The sequence below is a fragment of the Mastomys coucha genome, unplaced genomic scaffold (assembly GCF_008632895.1).
Source record: "Mastomys coucha isolate ucsf_1 unplaced genomic scaffold, UCSF_Mcou_1 pScaffold21, whole genome shotgun sequence".
Lineage (NCBI taxonomy): Eukaryota > Metazoa > Chordata > Mammalia > Rodentia > Muridae > Mastomys > Mastomys coucha.
In genome coordinates this window covers 147,966,159-147,986,910 of record NW_022196904.1, presented here as the reverse complement: position 1 = coordinate 147,986,910, position 20,752 = coordinate 147,966,159, and the positions used below count along the sequence as shown (strand labels likewise).

General features: G+C 34.3%; 1 protein-coding gene across 3 annotated transcripts in view; it reads left to right on the top strand.

The window, feature by feature from the left end:
• Vps13a (vacuolar protein sorting 13 homolog A) overlaps positions 1-20,752 on the top strand; it is a 191,877-nt gene that overhangs the window by 55,659 nt on the left and 115,466 nt on the right. For all 3 annotated transcript variants that reach the window (XM_031389843.1, XM_031389844.1, XM_031389845.1), the window contains exons 20-29: positions 2,624-2,760; positions 4,477-4,609; positions 5,739-5,856; positions 7,802-7,940; positions 12,738-12,816; positions 15,753-15,907; positions 16,264-16,420; positions 19,075-19,154; positions 20,296-20,355; positions 20,572-20,725. In XM_031389843.1, the coding sequence (XP_031245703.1) occupies positions 2,624-2,760; positions 4,477-4,609; positions 5,739-5,856; positions 7,802-7,940; positions 12,738-12,816; positions 15,753-15,907; positions 16,264-16,420; positions 19,075-19,154; positions 20,296-20,355; positions 20,572-20,725 (1,212 nt within the window). The remainder of the gene's footprint in view (positions 1-2,623; positions 2,761-4,476; positions 4,610-5,738; positions 5,857-7,801; positions 7,941-12,737; positions 12,817-15,752; positions 15,908-16,263; positions 16,421-19,074; positions 19,155-20,295; positions 20,356-20,571; positions 20,726-20,752) is intronic.

The following is a 20,752-nucleotide window of genomic DNA, read 5'->3' as shown; positions in this document are numbered from 1 at the left end:
TTGCTATTTCATTCCACTATTCGTGTTTGCATAGACTTTGTTAAGGGATTTATTCATATCCTCTTTAGTGTCCTCGAACATATTCATGGTTATTATTTTCAATTCCATGTCTTATTCTTCAGTTATACTACATTTCTCAGGGTCTGCTACAGTAGGGTTACTAGAATCTGATGGAGACATGTCTTGGCTGTTTTTGTGATTTGTACTACTGTCTAGGAATCTGGGGTTGTGATGACAGAGATGACTATAGGTGTTGATATCTGGTTTAGTCTTTATTGGGTAGATGTTCCATTCCTTGCTCTCTGCTGCCCTCTGGATCCTAGGAATGTATGATGGTTGTGTGTTGCCTGGAAGAGAAGGCTGGTGGGTGGCAGATGGAATAGAGATCAGCTAGTAGAAAAACCTGAGGGGACATCAGGAAAGAGCTAAGGGGAAGTTGTTCACACCTTGAGGTATGGTTTCCAGGGAACTGGAGGTGTGGTGTGAAGAGGGGATTCTGTAAGTAGGTTGCATAAAGGCATAGATTATCTGGAGAGACAGAGATGAAGGAGCTAAGTAGATCCTGGGTCTGAACCAAGAGTTGGAGTCTCTAGTGAATGGGGCAGGGAACCTGTTAAGAAGGTTGTTGTTTGGCTGAGGGTGAGAGTAGTGTGACAGGAAGGAGAGTATAATTCACTTCTGTGAGTACCTGCCAGATGGGGCCACTGTAGATGTCTGGCAGAGAGTATTTCTGAGTAAGGGTGGCTGACACAAAGCAGGGAGGGAGGGAGGGAGGCTGGAGCCACAGCAAGACTTGGAGGAATCCTCTATGTAAAGCAGTCTTACATCACTCACCTAGGAAAAACCCTTTAGAATTTCTTTAAAATGACAGTTTTTATATTTAGGAAAAGCTGTTCTCCATATAGACTACTTATTCTATACATATAGAAGTATATATTTTATATACAAGCATTTTTTAAAGTGTTTATCATCATCATAACCAAAATCATCATCGTCATCATCATCATCTTGAGACAAAGTCTCACTATGTAGCACAGGCTAACCTAAAGTATCCTTCATTCTCAATCTCTCAAGTGCTGGGATTATAGGAGTACACCACCACATCTAGAAAATTTTCAACTTCTCTCTTTTACTTTCACATACATATTAAACTAATCATTATTATATTTGATACTGGGTATTTGGTTTTAAAGCTTTATTTTTCCCTGTTACTGCTTTTCATGATATACTTTGATATGAAATCCATTTTTTCCTTATCACATTGCTTTTGATCATGGTTTTTTTATTATAGCAACTTAGAAAAATAAATTAGATTAATTTAGTATGCTAATTCCATGTATAGGAATGACTTAAATTTGTTCCAAGATGATGGCCTAAGTGAATGAAATATCTAAGTAATAAGAGAATTGGGTTTGTTGTTTTTTCTGGTTTCCATGTGATTTTGTTGACGATGAATTAATGACTGAGGGCTTTTCATCACTGTCATAAAATCATTAAACTATGTATCATCCAGTATGGTAGTTGCAGATGTATTAGATTCGTGAATTGGAAAAAGTCTAAACAAATTTTAATAGATAGAAATAAATGTTTTCCACCATTTATATATATTTTAAAGAGTATTTTTTTCTCTATTTCATCTGAATTAACTATCTGGTTTTAAAGCCATTTTTCTTTTTTGGTGGCTGTAGATGTGGATCAGTTGATAAAATACTTACTTCACAAGTGTGAGGACTTGTGTTTGGCTCTCCAGATCCCAAGGTAGAAAGGTATCTGGCTCACAAAGACAAAACCCATATCAAAAGCCAGGTGTGCTCATGCTCCCGTGTAAGCACAGCAGTAGTGAGGAGGAGTGGGGAGAAAAGATGCTGCCCTGGAAATTAGGATAGCCTACTGGGTCTTGTTGCAGGCCAGTTAGAGAGCCTGTCTCAAAAGTGGAAGTTGTCTAAGGACCAGCAGCGGAAATTGTCCCCTCATCTCTTCGGAACACATGCTATGCATGTCCCCATCCTTGTGACTCACAGGGTTAGAGAGCACTGGATAACCTTCTAGAGGAACCGAGTTCAGTTCCCAAAGCCACTTGGAACTCCAGTTACAGGATATCTGTGGTTTATTTTTTGCCTCCATGAGGATCTGGAGGCATACAGACTTATAAACATAAGTAAAAATAAAATATTTTTTAAAACTGTCCCTAAGGCCTCCCATTTATTATTGGGGGATGCTCTAATTCTGTTTTTTTTAATTAGTTGTACATATATTGATCAGCAAAATATGTAAATTTACACTGTTCTTTTTTCTTGGGTATTTTTTGTTCATTTGTATTTTTTATTTTTGAAGAGTAAAACACTTAGGTATGACTTTGAAATCTATAAATACAATTCTCACTCTATAGCCTTGGATACTTGAGAATTTAACTTGTAGATTAGGCTGGCCACAAATTCACACAGATCAGCTTTCCTCAGTCTCCCCAACCTAAAGATGTGTCACCATGCCTGGCTTTTCTAGGGCACTTTAAAATCAGTACTGACTTTGTGTATTTTTAAATTGCATTGTCAATTCATGTTTGTTGAATTTTTTAAAGGAAGCTGTGAAAAGTACTCATTGCAAAGATTTAATCCTTTTGCAGGTTTGCTGTATATTATTGAAACACAGAAAGTTCTTGATCTCAGAATTAATGTAAAGGCTTCATATGTTATTGTCCCACAATATGGAAATTTTAGCCCTACATCAAATCTCCTTCTCTTGGATCTTGGTCATTTAAAGGTACACACTAATAAATGTTTGATTAATGATATGTCATGTATGATATTCTTTTGCTTAATATATACTTTGATTTTATTTGTTAAGATTAGCTTATTTTTATGTGTGTTTTTCTGCACGTATGTAGGTATACTACATGCATGCACTACCCAGGGAGGTCAGAAGAGGCTCCCAGAGCTGCTGGAGCTAGAGCTGCAGGCAGGCTGTTTGGAGCTGCCATGCGTGTGTTGGGAACTGAACCCAGTTCTCTGCAAGAACTGCAAGTGCTTTTAACTTTTGAGCCATCTCTCCAGCCCTAGAATGTACACGTTTTAGATAGTTTGATTAGGCTTATTGATATTTAAATATATAGCAGAGAAATAATCCTTGTGGATGGTGAAAAAATTCACTTCATTAGGTAGTTTTGGTCATCTCTGTATTTTCAAAATCAAAAATTTTTGAGACCTGCAAGCCAGTGATAAATGTAAGAATTGTATTTATAGATTTGAAAGTCATTCCTAAGTTTTTTACTCTTTAATTTAAATCTTACTTGATTAAGAATGGAGACAGTTCAGGAAGTAATTATTTTTCTGAAATTTTTACATATATACACATGACATTTTAATTACATATGTAAAGTATTAACATTTTAATAACTATTAAATATAAGTTGAAAGATTTTTAATTTGTATCATTTTCTTTTTGTCTATTTTTTATATTTCTGCATCTGAATTATTCAGTATATTACCCATTAGCATCATATAATTATTAAAGTTAAAGAAAAAGTAATTAATTAAAAATAAAAACTTCACCTTCTGTTGAGTGTTTCCTGGTCAGAGCTGGTCAGTGGCAGCTGGACAGTCCAGATGCAGGGTTTGTGTCATTCCCGTGCTGCTGCTCACAGCCATTACCTGTGGGAGAATAGCCCCGGAAGTCTGCAGACAGCCGAGGCTAACTTCAGACTGCCTAAGAAGTTTCTTCTTTTCCTCTTACTTTGTACTTGGTAGTTAAGTAGACCCAGGGGATATATATTTATGCTATAAGTATAATAAAGTATGCATAGCTAATTATGCATATTTGATTTGGATTTATTTTTAAGTTTATGGGTATTTTGCCTACATTGTATATCTGCACACTATTTAAGTGCCTGATGCTTGCACAGGCCAGAAGTGGGCTTTGGGAGGGGTTGTGAGCTGCCATATGGGTATCAGGAATCAAACCCTTGTCCTCTGGAAGAGCAGCTAGTGCTGTTAACTACCTAGTCACCTGTCTAGCTCCAAAGTTTTTAGTTTTATGTTTGTTTGTTTTTGAGAAAGGGTTTCACTATGTAGTCCTGGTGTCCTGGGACTCACAGTGTAGACCAGAGTGGCCTCACTGCCTGCCTCTGCTTCCTTAGTGTTGGGTTTAAAGACATATACCACTATGCCTGATGAGATAATCATTTTTTACAGTCTACTTCCCATGAGCTGTATGTAATAGAGTAAAAAAAGTTAATATGTATGTATATTAGTTGTATGTATATATCTATTTATGTGTAGATATAGATATAAATATATATACAATCTGATGTGTGTTAATACCTGTTTTTTGCATTTCTCATAGATACTGATTTTTTAATAGCTGTGTTATATCTTTTATCTGTGAATTTATCCTGTCCTATTAACTTTTTATGTTATACATCTAAACAGTAATTTAATTTCAAAGTACTTTACATAGTCTAAACTGAAAATTAAATTTTAGGTGACAAGTAAACGTCAATCAGGATTACCAGATGTGAAACCCAGTGAGGCCAGCCTTGAAGATATAATGCATAGAGCTTATGACTCTTTTGATATTCAGCTTACAAGTATACAGTTGCTCTACAGTAGAGTGGGTAAGTACAAGAGATGCTAATGGTTGATCTTTACTAGTGATTAATTAGGTTTTGAGGCACTCTGAAGATGTATCTGAAGACTTTCTATGTAAGTTATTGGAACTTTACTGTATTTGAGTTAAAATTGCCAGTTAATATTACCTAGTGAATGAACATATAATTGATAGTGGAAGTGTAAAACCCTAAACACAGATCCAGTATTTCAGGATAGTCATTTGCTAAGATGTATATGACATGTTTGTTTGGTTGGCTGTGCTAATCTAGCTGAGAGATGTTTTTATTTTTAAGCCCATTACAATGATTTTATTTAAATAAGAAAACAAACTTTGATGACCACTAAATAAAAAATGACTACTAATATTTCCTGGTTTGAAACGAGGAAATTTTTGTCCCCCAGTCCATTTAGGTAAAATTTTATCTCTTACTGGGACTGGGTCTTATTCATTTTAGCCTTGACTACTAGTTAGTAAGCTCCAAAAACCTGTCCATTGCCGCCGTCTTCATGCAGGGGTTTCAAGAGTGCACCACCATCCTATCTTTTTTTAAGTGGGTACAGGGGCCTTAACTCAGGTGCTCATCCATGATGGACAAGTACTTTACAAAATGAGTTATCTCTGCAGCCTGGCTACATTTATATCTAAGGCTGTGAATGTTAACACTATAGTGAATGTTTCAGGTCATATGTTTTGTAGATCTGAGTATGAATTTCAGGTTTAATCATAGCATTTTGACTATAGGAAAGTTTTGAGTCTGTTTTCTAATATCTAATGGTTATAAATCTCTGTGAGAAAGTATAAACATTGCCCAGAGAAGTGCTAATAAACCATCTTAAATCAATGGTATCATCCATTAGTATTTATCAAACACACATTTTTCTGACCTTTGCATTGCCTTACAGTAGCATTATTTTGGTGATAAACTATCTGGTTGGCATAGTGATTGTTAACGGATATACAGTAGGTTTAACTAAAACTATGCTGCCTTTTATGTGAAATGTTTCAATGTGAAACAGTATAGGAAAAACAAATGGCAGTGTAAAGACTTACTGATTGTATGTCATTTAGATAATTTTAGGTTTGTGTGTTATAAAAAGTATGCTAATAATCAACATGAACTATTTCTCTATTAGGTGATAATTGGAAAGAGGCACGAAAGCTCAATGTATCTACACAGCATATTTTGATACCTATGCAAGTCAGTGTGGAGCTCTCTAAAGCCATGGTGTTCATGGATATCAAGATGCCCAAGTATGTGTTCTATATTATCTGTTTATATACTTGCAGATTTTCTCAACAAATCTGTAAAGAAATGCTATATTTCATTGACTTTACTACATAGTATGCATGTTATACCATGTGTCATTGACACTATTTTCAATGTATAGTTCAGTGGCATCTTTGTAAATTCACATTGTTATGTAGCTATCACTATTATCCAGCTCAAGAATTTTATTAATGATTTTCCAAGGTGAATGTCTCTACTCATTAAATAGTAACATTCCATTCTACTCTGCCTTTTGCCCCTGGCTTCCAAACCCTTTTTACATTTTGTCTTTATGAATTTTATGGTTTTAGGTACTGAATATAAGTGAAATCGTATAATGTTTGTCCTTTCTTATTATTCTTATATCACTTTACAGTTTATTCAGAGATCATCTATGAAATGTATGATGATGATTAATGCTTTCCAGTCCTCTTTTGTAAACAGAATTTTTATTGATCCATGCCTGGTTCTATCAATTCTTACAAGTAGGGTGTTGAAGGTTACTATTGCTAAAGGTCTCTTTCTTCCCCTTAGTTCTTTCAGTATTTAATTCATTGATATGAATTGTGTAATCAATTTTAAACCATAGTATATAGGATTAATTACAAATATTTAGGTTATTAGAAATAAAGCTATGGTTTTCTGAATGAATTCAGGTACATTTTTAAAGATCAATGTTTGACAACCAAAATGTATAATTAAAAAAAATCAATTTTATGGAAAAGGTGGGAGTAAAAGCAATGAGTTAAAACAATCTGCATGAAGGCCATACTTTAAAAAAAAATTTACACATGTGTGCACATGCATATTTGTACATGCGTGCATGCACATATGTTTGAAAGCAGAGGTTGACATCAGTCTCCTGTCACTCTTTACCTTGTTTTTTGATACTGAACCTAAAGCACATTGATTGTATAGACAGTCTGGGAGCACCAGAGATGCACCTGTCTCCCTCTTTTCTCATTCATGTGTCAGGATTGCAGATGGTGCCACTGTGTCCTCCTTTTAGCTGGTGCTGGCTATCTCACATCATGAATTTGCTTTTGCTGGCAGGCACTTTTCCAATGGAACCATTTTCCCAGCCTCTCTTAATTTTTAAGAATGATCATTTATCTTATGTCTCTGGAGTGGTGGGAGTGCTTGCCTGTGCAGGTAGCACAGTGGGCATGTGAAAGTCAAAGGGCAATCTGATGGGGTCATTTCTCACCTTCCACATGTGCGTTCTGGGGAATCAAACGCAGGTCACTGGGCAAGGGCCCCTTAAGGGTAAGTCCCTTTACCCACTGAGACATCTCTGGGGCCCCAGCCCCTCTTTAGTTGAGTATTTTATCTGTAAGCAAAGGAGACTGGTAAGAAAGTTAAAAATAAAACAACATAGACTTAGTCTTGAATTACGGCTCAGATATAAACTCTCTTGCTCTTTGAACTTGCTTAAGGGTTCTTGAAGGAACCGTGTACATATGGGAACTAACATGTAGAGTGAGAAATGTCTTATGATCCTCACAGGTATAAGTACACATTGATAGCATACATAAGCTGTAAGGACAGTCACATAAGTAACTGGTAATTAATGTTGTCTGTATTTGTCAAATATTAGATAATAAATGAAATATTAGAAAATAACCATCTGAAGACTATTAAGGCTGATTCATCTAGGGTTTATAACGTAAGTTGTAAATAGTAGTGATTTGTAGTTTTAAAATTGTGTTTTTAAATATTTGCTGAATTTAAGGGTTTCACACTACTCCTCTTTCTTTTTCTGCCTTGTTTAAGGAATGGGGTAGGTGTTAAGCATTGAACTCAGGACCTCCTGCTTGCCCTGCAACCTTTCTGGCACTAACTCACCTCCTCAGTTCCATTCTTTATTAATTAGTGTTCTTAAACCAGAATGAGAATTACTCTATAATGATTCCCATCTCTAAACAATAGATTCAAGATTTCTGGAAAGTTACCTCTTGTTTCATTACGAATCTCGGATAAAAAACTGCAAGGCATTATGGAGTTGTTGGAAAGCATTCCAAAGCCTGAACCCGTTACTGATGTATCTGTCCCTGCCAGATCATTCCAGGTATTGTCTCTTTCAGAATTAATGAAAGACTACATTGAAAAGTAGATTTCAAAGTAGTAATTGAAATAACCATAGGAGAAATTACTTATAGTTATTTTAATTTTCAGCTGAATCGTGTCTTTTGCCTAAAATCTTCATGATGGTCATTTATGAGTATTTAAAATTATGAAAATATCCCACTGCTTTGAATTTACTTGTACATAGATTATACTTATGTCTATTACATAAATTCCTAATAGTGAAGTGGAGGAAAAATATGTAAATTTTAAATTTTGGTGAATTTTCTCACTTTTCCCCATTGATTACTAATTTATTAATAGTGAAGGAGTATCTTCTATCCTAATTAGTCTTGAGTGTTCGCCATTCTTAGTATTTTATACTAGGAACATGTTGCCTTCTGCATTCATTTTTTATGTCTTTTAAAGAACATGTTAGTTGACTTTGCAATCCTCCACTATACACATGCTGCCAGAACAATCAGTCCCACCATGTATACTCCTTGGTTGGTGGTTGAGTCTCCGGGAGCTCTAAGGCTACTAGTTAGTTCATATTGTTGTTTGTCCTAAGGGGCTGCAAACCCTTCAGGTCCTTGGGTCATTTCTCTAACTCCTTCATTGGGGACCCTGTACTCAGTTCAATGGATGGCTGTGAGCCTCTACATATGTAATAGTCAGGTACTGTCAGAGCCTATAAGAGATAGCTATATCAGGCTGGCTTGTCCTTCCCAGTGCCAGGGCCAATAAGTGAAAGAGGGTGAGGTGGTAAGCAGGGGGAGGGGGGAGGCAACAGGAGTTTGTTCTTGTTGTTTATTGTTTTGTTTTGTTTTGTTTTGTTTTGTTTTTGAGGGGAAACTGGGAAAGCCGAAATCATATGACATGTAAATAAAGAAAATGTCTAATAAATAAAATTAAAAAGAAAAGAAAAAAGAACATGTTTGTCTAAAGCTAATGACTGCTTAAATTTTACTTTTTTTGAACTGTTATTATTGTGAAATATATGTATACATTATAGTTTTTTAATTATGGAAATTTATTGGTCATTTGTAATTACTTTTCACATTTGATTTTTAGTGCATATTTTCATTTAGTTTTACTATGCATAAAGGTTTCATATGTACTTAGTCACAGTTATTTTCTCACACCTTTGATTTCATGACTCTATATTATTTATTTTTCTCTTTCCAAAAATACTTTAAGAAAGAAAATATCTAAACTTATTTTTCTTTACTTTCTACCCCCTTGGATTATTCAAAGATCATTAAATTTTCTTCTTTTCAAATAATTTACAATTTGAAAAAAAATAGAAACACTAGTCTGGAAAACCCTGTTTTCTACTCCATTTGACAGTGAACTGCTGACATTCTGTCCTGTTACCCCCGATCACTTCAGTGTTAACTCTGTTGAAGAGCATATGAGTTTTGATCAAATAAGTTTTATTATTTTTACTTCTGGATGAAGCTTTTTAATGTGATATCTCTGAAATCTTTATCCAATAATAAAGTTGAAAATTTTTTTCCTGTGTTTTCTAAAAATGTAGTCTCTTTTTAGAGTTACTTTTAAAGTGTATCTGAATTTTAACTAATATTATTAATGTAATCTTTATGTATTCAGTCTATTTTTTAACATGTCTTTCTAATTATTGTCAGTTTCATTTTTTTTAAAAAAAGACTTTTGTTTTTATTTTTTGTATATGAGTACACTGTAGCTGCCTTCAAACACACCAGAAAAGGCACATAGCAATGCCCAAGTGACAATGCAGCAAGAAAGCTCTCTGCAAGCTGAAAATAAATGCTTCAAAAAACTCATTTTAGAATACCTTAATCTTGACCTTATGGTTTCCAGAATAGTGAGAAAATATGTTCTGTGACTTAAATCAGAATCCTCTTCAGTGTCATATTCTTACTCAAAAAGTTCATGATTTTAAGAAAAGGAAGGTGACTAGAGGAAGGATGAGGTATGTAGGAGAGGATAAATAGGGACTGAAAAACATGTATATATGTCTATGAAAACATGATATTTTCCATTTTCCATAATGTATATGGTGAATATACACCATCAAATGTAAAAATCTTCACTAGCTTATGTGTTGTCAGTTACTAAGAAAAATACTGAAAATTTTAATTTTAGATCAATTCAGATACTATATTTTTAGGTCAGTGTGAGTGTACCTTATCTGAAGTACTTGTGAGTAGAAGTGCTTTGAACTTTAGTTTTTTTGTATTTTTCATTTTGGAATATTACATATATCTAATTGGATATTTTAGATATAGGCCCAGGGACAAAACATGGCATTCAAATATGCTTTATATCCATATTTTACATGCCTGAATATAATTTTATGCCATGTCTTAGTGTGGCTGAACTTTGACTGTGATATATTACGTGAGACAGATACAGAATGTTCCACAAGTGGAGCTGTTTTTGTCTTCAGAAACTCATGGATTTTGAAGCATTTTCCATTGCAGATTGGAATTGCTCAGCATATATATTGTAGGCATTGAGGCTTTGTGTTTGTTCATGACAGATAGTTGATCCTAATTTCTATATGTACTGCCTTAAAGAGTGATGTTAGTCTCATAAGGTTAGTTGGAAAAGGTTTTTTAATCCCTGCAATTCAGTAATATGGAAACTAGACCAACCAGTAACCATATCATGGCCTCAAAGTATTCATATAAATGATTCTCATGCTTCTCACTTTAAGTAAAATCTTGAAAGTTATTAAGCTTTATGAAGAAGATGTGTCCAAAGCTGATAAGCTGAAAGCTAGCCCCCTTGTTCCAGTCAGCTACATTGGGACTCTCCTGAGGGACACACAGATGACAGGAAAGCAAACAATCTTATCTTAGCTAGGGTTATAATCGCTGTGATGAAACATTACCAAAAGCAACTTGGGAAGAAAAAAAAGCCATTTAGCTTACATTTTCACATCATAGTCCATTAATGAAGGAAGTCAGGGCAGGTACCTAGAGGCAAGAGTTAATATAGAGTCCATGGAGGAGTGTTGCTTCCTGACTTCCTTCTCATGGCCTAGCCAGGTTTCCTATAGAACCTAGGACCCCAACCTAGGTAGCACTGCCCACAAAGAAATGACTCACATCAGTCAAGTCACTAGTTGAGAAAATGCCCTGCAAACCTGTTGTGTGACAAAACTTTTCCTGGGGAGATCACCTGACATAGTGAGCCCATAGCAGACCAAAGTATGGATTCCATTAAAGTCTAATTCACCAAGTCAAAGTTCACACATGTGGTCAACTGTGAGTTTTATTGGCATTATTTTCAAGATTACAAGGGGTTATTTACAGGAGCAGAAATTACTCAAAGACAGCTATACCACCAAAGTCAACCCCAGCAGGGGTGACAGCTCATAAGGCCAGGATTCTGAAGCACACTGCAAAGCCTACAGGCAGCTAATAGGTTGGAGCCTGTTCTTGCCAGGTGCCTCAGTTGGACTTAACCTCTTCTAGGCAGCTCAGGTGTTCTCTGCTTTTTTTCAGGCAACTGGTCTGGTCTCAGAGTCTTTGCAGCTCAGCTTCATTCAGCCTGAGGAGGACTCTCAGCTTTTATTGCTTACTGTGGCTGGGAGGAGCATAGTGATTCTGGTCAGATTCAGCAACTTCCTGAAGCTATTTTGAGTTTTTGCTTTCTTGCTTAAGGAGCTTTATTCAGGATGGCATGTTTTAATCTCTTGAGGAAACTGTTACACAACACCTTCCTACAGCAAGATTGTATGGAGGAATTTTAAAATTAGGATGTCATAGAAAAGTTTATGTAGGAGTAATTTCCTTTTCTGACATTTAGAAAAGATTGTATTGTTTAGAAAGTCTTTTTTATAGGAGATTAAGTATAAACAACCAAATAAAAGGAATGAATGTTACAGTTGATGATGTTAGGGAATATGATCAACAAAGATATGTAAGATTCTTCTAGGTCAACTATATTAATATTTTGTTTCATAGTATTGGTGAAAGATTCAGTTGTTTTATTTATTTTGATTTACTTTTCTTGGAGACAGAGTTTCACAAGGCAACCTTGGCTGTCCTGGAACCTCTAGAGATCTGTCTGCCTTGCCTCCCAAGTCAGTTTTGTTTAAACTGTATTTTATGTTTTTTTTTTTATTTGTTAATTTCCACGAAACAGTGTATTTGCCCAGGTATCATTAAAAATTAAAATAACAGTGCACACTCCTCAATTCCAGAGGCCTTAATATCAGGCTTTAAGCCTGCTTCTCAGTGATATCCTGGAGCTGGTTTCTGGACCTAGTAAATTGCCAAGTTAAAACAGCTCTCAGGATCCTTACAGATCCCTAAGGAATTTACTCTAGGAGCTCCATGATTATACTTACCATCAAACTTATAAAAGTACTTACTTTAAAATAATTATTAAGAGACATTTTCATGCAAGTATATACGATACTTTGAGCATATTACCTCTATAAAACCACTTCTTCCTCTTTTTAGACTAGGCCAAAGATGACACATTTGTTATCAATCTGCCTTGTCTCCAAGTCTTAGGATTAATGCCATGATCTCCAATGACTACCTTGGTATGGTGTCAGGGTCAGTGGAGTATGGTGCTGGAGGAGACCCAAACCCACAGTTTTTCAGCAAGCACTCTCTACCAACTGACGTATACCTCCAACCACTTGAAAACACTTGAACTTTCATATATTTTATCATTAATTTTCTTGCTTTGGACCTGTTTTCTTCTAATATTGTTTGAATTGAGTAGCTTTATGTGCAGATTATCATATAAATTTGAATAAAAGGTTCTAATTGACAGTGAGTTACTTTTGTTTCAGATTCAAGCATCTACTTTGCCAGTATCATACATTCCTCAGAAGTTAATCCCTTTATTGGAACAGCCTGATACTGAAGATGGTAAAATGAAACTGCTTAATAGAATATTTTCTATTGCATATGCCTAATTGAAGTAGTTTACATTTTGAGGGATGTTTTCTTCAAATGACTATGTGTAGGGGTATAAACATCCTTTTCTTTTAGTCTTCATTCCTCTGTAAAGGATAATTAATAAGAGAAAAACCAATAAAGGTGTTAAAATTTATTTCACATGTATATGGGAGAAAATCAGAAATGAGTTACTCAAGGGAGTTATTAATAAAAGTTGGGCTTCTAGGCTGAGGGAGGCAAGTTGTAGGAAGATGACTTGGAAAAGAATGGCAGATGGAGGTGAGGATTATCATGCAAAGTAAAGTCAGCAACCTTATCTGAAGCTTTGACCAGGCTTCAGGGGAAGGCAGCACATTGATGAGGAAGAAAAAAAAACCATAAAGTGGGTGGGTGGGTGGGTGGGTCTTGGAAGAATTTGGGGAGGGACAGTGAATATGGTCAAAATACATTGTCTGAAATCCTCAATATTTTTTAAGTAATTAAGATGTTACATTTTTAAAAAAGAATGCCTATATTGTAGTGGGAAACAACAATGTAAAGGGAATTTCCTGTATGTGTTTTAGAATCCATGTGAAAAGAAGCTTATGCTTCTTTCTATATGCTGTTATAAACTAACCATCACAGTAGCATCCTTATGCAAGATGGCAGGCATCATTGGGAATACAGAAACTGCCAGGCAGTAGCAGTGCTCCTAACTTGCTGAGTCATTTTTGCTCATATTCTTTAAATAATATAAATATACTTAAAGTTACATTTGTAGTGGAATCACTTTGACAAGAATAAATTCTAATTTTAATCCAAGAATCCTTACCAGAAGTCGTTATTGAGTTTGGGATTGAAAAAAAAGAAGAAAGTTTGTAGATGCCTAATTTAAAATGTATTATTTGAAGAAATTTGAAATAGTGAGCCTTTTATTTCTATTTTAGGGGAAGAAAATCAAACTTAACATCTGCATTTACATATAAAACTTACTTTTAATTTTTTTAAAATCTTACTGTCAAGTATCTTTTTTTTCCATGGCCATATTGGGAAAAAAATATTTCTACATTTTCAAGACTTTAGAGAAGACTAACAGAGAAAATGTATTCTCTTGTTTTCAGAGAAAATGTGTATATGGTGAGCAGAGGGAGGCTAAGTCTGAGGTTATACAATCTAACAGGTTTAGTTAATTAGGGATGTACTTCACTTTAGTGTGTTTGTGTTTTAATAATTTCTTTTTAGATATTTTTTCTTCTTTGAATGTTTCATACACTTACATAGTGTTTTCATCATATCCATCCACCACTCATTCTAATTCCCCCTAGAGCTTAGCATTCTGCCTCACTCTGACTATGTCCCTCTTTCAACAGTACTAATAACCCCAGAGTCCAAATAGAACAACACATGTACACATGAGTGTATGGCTGTCCTCTGAGGCTTAAAGAGCCTGGCAGGGGCCATGTCCATAAAGAATGACTTTCCTTTACCAGTAGCCATCTTCTTCAGTAGTGTGACTAAGTTGTTTAATAACTTTACAGTTTTAGGTCCTAAAGTTTTAATATAAATTCAGAGTGGACTATGGCAGCCTGCTCACTTAAAAGTCCTTGTAGATGTGATGGAAAAGGCTTTAAGTAAGATACCCTGCCTAATCAGGTAAAGAAAAGAAATTGTCAGCAGCTAACATAGTTTCTTCCTAAATTCTCATTAAGCCTTGTTTATAGGGAAAGTTTAAAGAATGTCACTGCACCTGTACTGAATTTGCACACAGGCAATTATTAATCAATATGGTACATTTCGTTTTCAAAGAACTTTCTTGGTCAGTGGCTGAGCATTGGAACCATTCATTTACCTAAGTAATTTACTCTTCCCTAAAATTGTTGTTACATCCTCTTTATCTTTCCCTCCTCTGTAAAGGAGACGGAATATGTGTACCTCATTGTGTCACGTGGACAACCACAGTCTTGTGGTTGATTCTCCTCAGTTCATATTAATTCTATATCTTTACTACTGTCCATGATTAGTTCCTTCAAGCAAGCCTGTGAACTTTGAACCTCAAAAGTAAGCTTCTCCTTTTTAGCCCATAATAAATCTACTGACAAGTGGATAAGTCATATTTTGGACAGGTAGTATAAGACCCTCATACTACTCAACTAAAAACTGTTTTGATTTTTAAGTAGTTGATTAGCTTGACTTTTCTTGTACTGTTTTCAGACCATGACTGATTACAAATATCTAAAATTACACTAAATCAAACTGTAGTTAAAGGGGTGCTTTATTAACATTTCTGGCCCTAGTCTCTGTGTTAATATTGCAGAGTTTTGAACTAAGTTCTGTTACACTTTCTAAATACAGCAAGCATCGTAGCATATTACTTTTAGTATTCATATTGCACACAATCACTGGAATTGTTTTCTGCTATAAACATTTCTTATCTAACTTTGAAATAGACTAATACTTTTTTAAAAGTTGATTTTTTTGGGGGGGGGTTGGGAGAGATAGCTCAGTAGTTAAGAGTTCATTCTGTGCTTCCATAGGATCATAGTTCAGTTCCTAGTACCTATACTGGGGCAGCTCTCTACTGCCTCACATTCCAGCTCAAGGGAATCTGTGGCCTTTCTTTGGACACCATGGGTCCCTTCATTCATATGCCTGCAATAGATACATATGTACATAATAAGAAATAAAAATGAAACTTAAGAAATTGATTTTAAGCTAAATGTTAGATATTTTATAATTTTATACATTTTATCCTTTGCAATGTTATATTTATTCAAAAGTAATTTCTTTATTCTTCTGGCTTTTGTGTTCAACTTTTAATATAAACCCATAGCATTTTAATGCTTATATTTATTTCAAAAAAATTATAAAAATCTTTGGCATATGTTATTTCTGCTGTTGACTAAAACAAAATATTTCATGAAATTTAGACTCAGAGGAGGAATTTTTTGATGCACCATGTAGTCCCTTGGAAGAATGTCCTCAAGTGCCATGTAGAGATAAATGTATTCGACAGAAAAAATTACAAAAGAAAGATTGTTCAATGAATTTTATCCAACTTAGCATGAGATTTGAAGTAGCAGAGGTAAGTTACGTAAGTGTGGGCAATGTGAATTGTCATTTATACTTTGTACAGTTTATGTAAATAGTGTCATGCTCATAGACACAAATAGACACTACCCAAGGCATATGGTTTTCTTCCATTTTATTTTTTTAAGATTAACTTCCTTAAGAATTAGTGTCTAAGTGGTATATTGTGGGAAGTTTTTCAGTTCATGTTTTTGTTGATGATTCTACACTGTAAGCATGCTTTATATGTGTGTGGGGGAATAAAACATCAATATTGAATTGAATTTGTAATATACTCCATACTGCATCTTTTGTGTTTATGTATTGTTGTCACATGTGTGACCTGTCTACTTCGCCTTTCTTCTTCTGCAGGTGTTGATTCAGTTTTACCACCTTGTGGGAGACTGCGAACTACCTGTGCTAGAAATGGGTGTTTTAGGATTGGGAACAGAAGCTGAGATTAGAACATTTGACTTGAAAGGAAATGCCTTTTTGAAAGAATTATGGTTAAAATGTCCAGAATATTTAGGTAAGACAATTAAAATATGTACAATACTTTCATAATTTAATTTCCTGCTATAGAAATTTTTGTTCCTTAGAATTTGAACATAGTCTATTTTCTTTCTTCAGTACATTTTTATTTAAAATTTGATTATATCATTTACCCTTTCCCTTCCCCCTCCAGCACCTCCCACAAATCCTCCACTCTTAAATTAATAGCACCTCTCTTTCTTTGAATATTACCTATGTGTGTGTATACATAAGTATATAAATAAAATTTGCTAAGTATGACTTCAGGCCTAATACTTTTGGTATTGAACTACCAGTGTGGTCGACATTCTTGGGAGGGGCTTATTGTTCCTCTCTGAGCAGTCATTAGAAGCCTATGGTTTTTTGTCTAGGGATAGGACCTTGTAAAACATTCCCTAGTCTATATTAGCATGTCTGTTGTTCCTGCTATTGTTCTGGCCCTGTGTGTGCAGCCATTTCTAGAGCTTGACGGCAGACTTCCTTGCTGAGCCATAGATGCAGGAGCTTTCATGTTAGCTATTGATTGCTGTTTTGTGATTTTCTTCTTTGTTGGTCTACATTTGCTACAAAGAGAAACTTCTTTAAAGAGGGGTTGTATCTGCACTTAAATCTCGGTATTTGGGGCTAGAAACTACAGATGAGAGAGACATTTGTCTTTCTGTGTCTGGATTACTTCATTGAATAAATCTTTTCTAGGTCTGTCTATTCACTTATTAGCTTCCCTAACAGTTTGTTAGGAAATATGTTTGTTAAAGTTGACGAACATATTCACTTTACCACCTGAAATTCATTATTTACATTAGATGTAAACATTCGTATTAAACTTTTTTATGTGTTTAGACAAATACATAAAGGCAAGTTTCTACAGTGGTATCATTATAAACATGGCTTCACTGCTGAATATCTGCAGTCCTTCACTCATTCTGCTGTGCTACCTGGCTCAAGATCATCTCCCTATCGTCCATGCTTTACCTTTGTATTGCATATCTTGTTGGAATAATACAGTGTACATCCTTTTGAAGGTTGGCTTCTTTTAGTAATCTATGTTTAAATTTCTCCTTATCTTTTCATGGCTTGACAGCTAGTTACTGTTGATCAATAAATCATGCTCCTTTGCCTAGAAACATTATTGGTTGCCTATCCACTAACTTCATAAACAACATATTGATTTCTTCTGGGTTTTGGCAGTTATAAATAGAGATGCTATAAATATCTATATGTAAACTTTGGAATAGAGCTAAGATGCCCCTTTCTTTGGGTAAATACTAAGGAGCATAACCCCTAGATTATATGCTAAGTATATAACATGTGTAATTAACCTCCAAATTCTTCCTGGAATTATGTCATTTTTCATTTCTGCTGGTAATAAAGAGTGCTTGTTCTGTCCTTGTCACCTTGCGTTAGTGTCCGGACTTGAGTCCTACTAATAAATATGTAATGGTAGTTTGAATTTCTCTGATGACATATGATGTGGAGAATCCTTTCATTTGCCAATTTGTCATAACTTCTTTGTTGAGAAAGATCTGTTAAATAAATTAGCTTTTTTATCAATCATGCATCAAATTAAGTAGTTTAACCTAAAATTAAGTCAGAGGTGATGTGTGGTATGGTTTCACAGTTTCTACTTGTTTTCCAGCCTGTGGGAACTTGAGTGTGGTGAACTGTGTCACGGTTATCTTGTGATCTCCCAAACTTGAGTGTGGTACATCGTGTCACAGTTATCTCTTGGTCTCCTGAACTTTAGTGTGCTTGATTATTTCAAGTTATCATATGATTGCAGTAACTTGAGTGTTGGTGTACTGTGTCACAGTTATCTCTCAGTCTCTCAAACTTGAGTGTGGTAGATTGTCACAGTTTTGTACTTGTATTTGTGTAATTATACTACAGTTATCTCTTAGTCACACAAACTTGAGTGTGATGGACCGTGCTATAGTTATCCATTAGTCACACAAAGATCATCACATGTAGAAGATGTTAAATTTTGTTCTGTTATGTCAAAATTATGTGTAAATGAAGCATAGATCTTCTTTTGGGTTGAAAACTGTAATGAGTAGTACGTAAAATAGAAAACTGGTTCATATACTCTTAAGCTTTTAGTTTTGAAGGGCTGTACGCACATTGTCCTGTTTTCCTTTGTAAGACCATGGTAATTAGCTTGTGGTTCTTTATCTAAGTCTCTAGATGCTGATTTTCAGCAGCCATGAGTAACTGTACAGAAACCTCTTCCCTAGTAGTTCGCATAGAATCTTTAGTTTTGAACTGGATCAATAATATAACTAGTAATTATTTTATACTGCTAAGATTGATTTCTATGTGGTATATATAAAAATTAACATATTTTGATACATCTCAACAACTAGTGTTTTGAGAGATATTCATTGTTTTCTTTCAAGGCATTGTTATGACTCAATACTAGAATTCTTCATGCCCTAAAAGTTACTTTGGTTCTTTACCAGCATGCTTGTTTTTGTTACAGGCTTAAGACTTTAGTGTTAAAGTACAAAGGAAGAGTACATTGTATGGAGAGTGAGATTGTTTTGAATAAGAAGAGACCTTATTGAGGAGAATCTAGGGAAATCATTTTCAATCATAATTATTAATTTATCTTCAGTTAATTTCCCCACCAAGAAATAATTTTTAAATTATTTTTAGATGAAAACAAGAAACCAGTTTATTTGATCACGACCCTGGATAACACTATGGAAGATTTATTAATATTGGAATTCATAAAGGTAAGTAGTTTGATCTCACCTCATAGGCAGGTAGATGTGCTATTGAAATTCAAAATTTAGTGTGCTTAATCCACACTCTTAACATAACTACAATGGTCTTTTTGTTTTGTCATTATCATCATGTGGTCTTGATTTTCAAATACTTCATACAGCAAAGTAAGTTCCCTGTGTTCCAAGAAAGAAAAAAAGGCCTCTAGGTTGACTTTTCTCACCAGAGTATTGAAAAAGAAACAAATGTTTAGAGATGATAAAATGTCTTCTAAACAAATGTTTAGAGACGATAAATTCACTTCATTTCTACCACTGTCTAGTTACCTGCTTTTTAAGTGTCATTTATGATGATTCATAATATCTGTTTTAAAATTTTATGAATATTAATATTTTTTAAAAAGAGATGGGAGTGGGGACTGGAGCAATGGCTCAGAGGTTAAGAGCACTGACTCCTCTGAGTTCAATTCCCCACAACCACATGGTGCCTCACAACCATGTGTAATGGGATCTGAAGCCCTCTTCAAGTGTGTCTAAAGATAGCTACAGTATACATTAAATAAATAATATTTTAAAAATAAATTTATGAAAATTCTGTATGTACTGTGGTCTGTTTATGAATTATTCTTATTTTGACCTTCTGATGCTTTCATAATTATTTTGTAATAAGATTTTTGCCAAGAAAATTTTATTACTTAAGACCATTTTTGTTTCCATGATTAATGGAGGTTTCTTTAAATTTTTTGTTATTATATTTGTATCAGGTTTTAGAATATACAAAATCTAAAGAAAATGAATAAAGCAATTGTGTTATATGCATATTAAATGGATTACTATTCAAAAAGAATAAATTGTACCTTTTTCAGTATTAGCAGTCTGTAGGCCCATATATATATGTGTATATATATGGATATATGCCTATATATATCCATATATATATATATATATATACACACACATATGCATATGTATAGTATATGTAATATGGTATACATATCTATATCACTAAGTATATAACATATTACTCACTTGTCACTTATGATTAATTTATATATAGTGTACAAATATTGAGAATTTTGCCCTTATCAAGCAATTGTAGGTATAACATGCCTTTCTAACATGTTCTAACTGATAACATTTTCTTTTTGGATAGGTTGAAAGAAGTGCACCAAATTTGAATAGTACTTATAACAATGTTTTACAATTTATTAAGGTATGACTATATAATTATTTATTTTAAAATTAGATACTGCATTCCTGTGCCTAGATGTCTTACCAGTACTTATTTTATAGTTGAAATCATAAGATCCTTGAGAATAAAGCTAAGTATTTTAAATCATGCATTTTATACCACAAAACATATGATATTTTAAAAACCATCAAGTCAGATTTTTATTGACCTAGTACTAATGTCAGCTTTGTTCCATAGGTGAATTTTTCCTCTTTGGATATTCATTTACACACTGAAGCACTTCTGAATACAATGAATTATCTTAATAATATTATTCCAGAATTAGGGGGAAAATCTGCTTCAGTGTCTGCTGCAGAGCCTGAAGAGAAAGGAGATGTCGTTAAAAAACTTGGTATACGTCTTTTAAATTTAAGGTTTT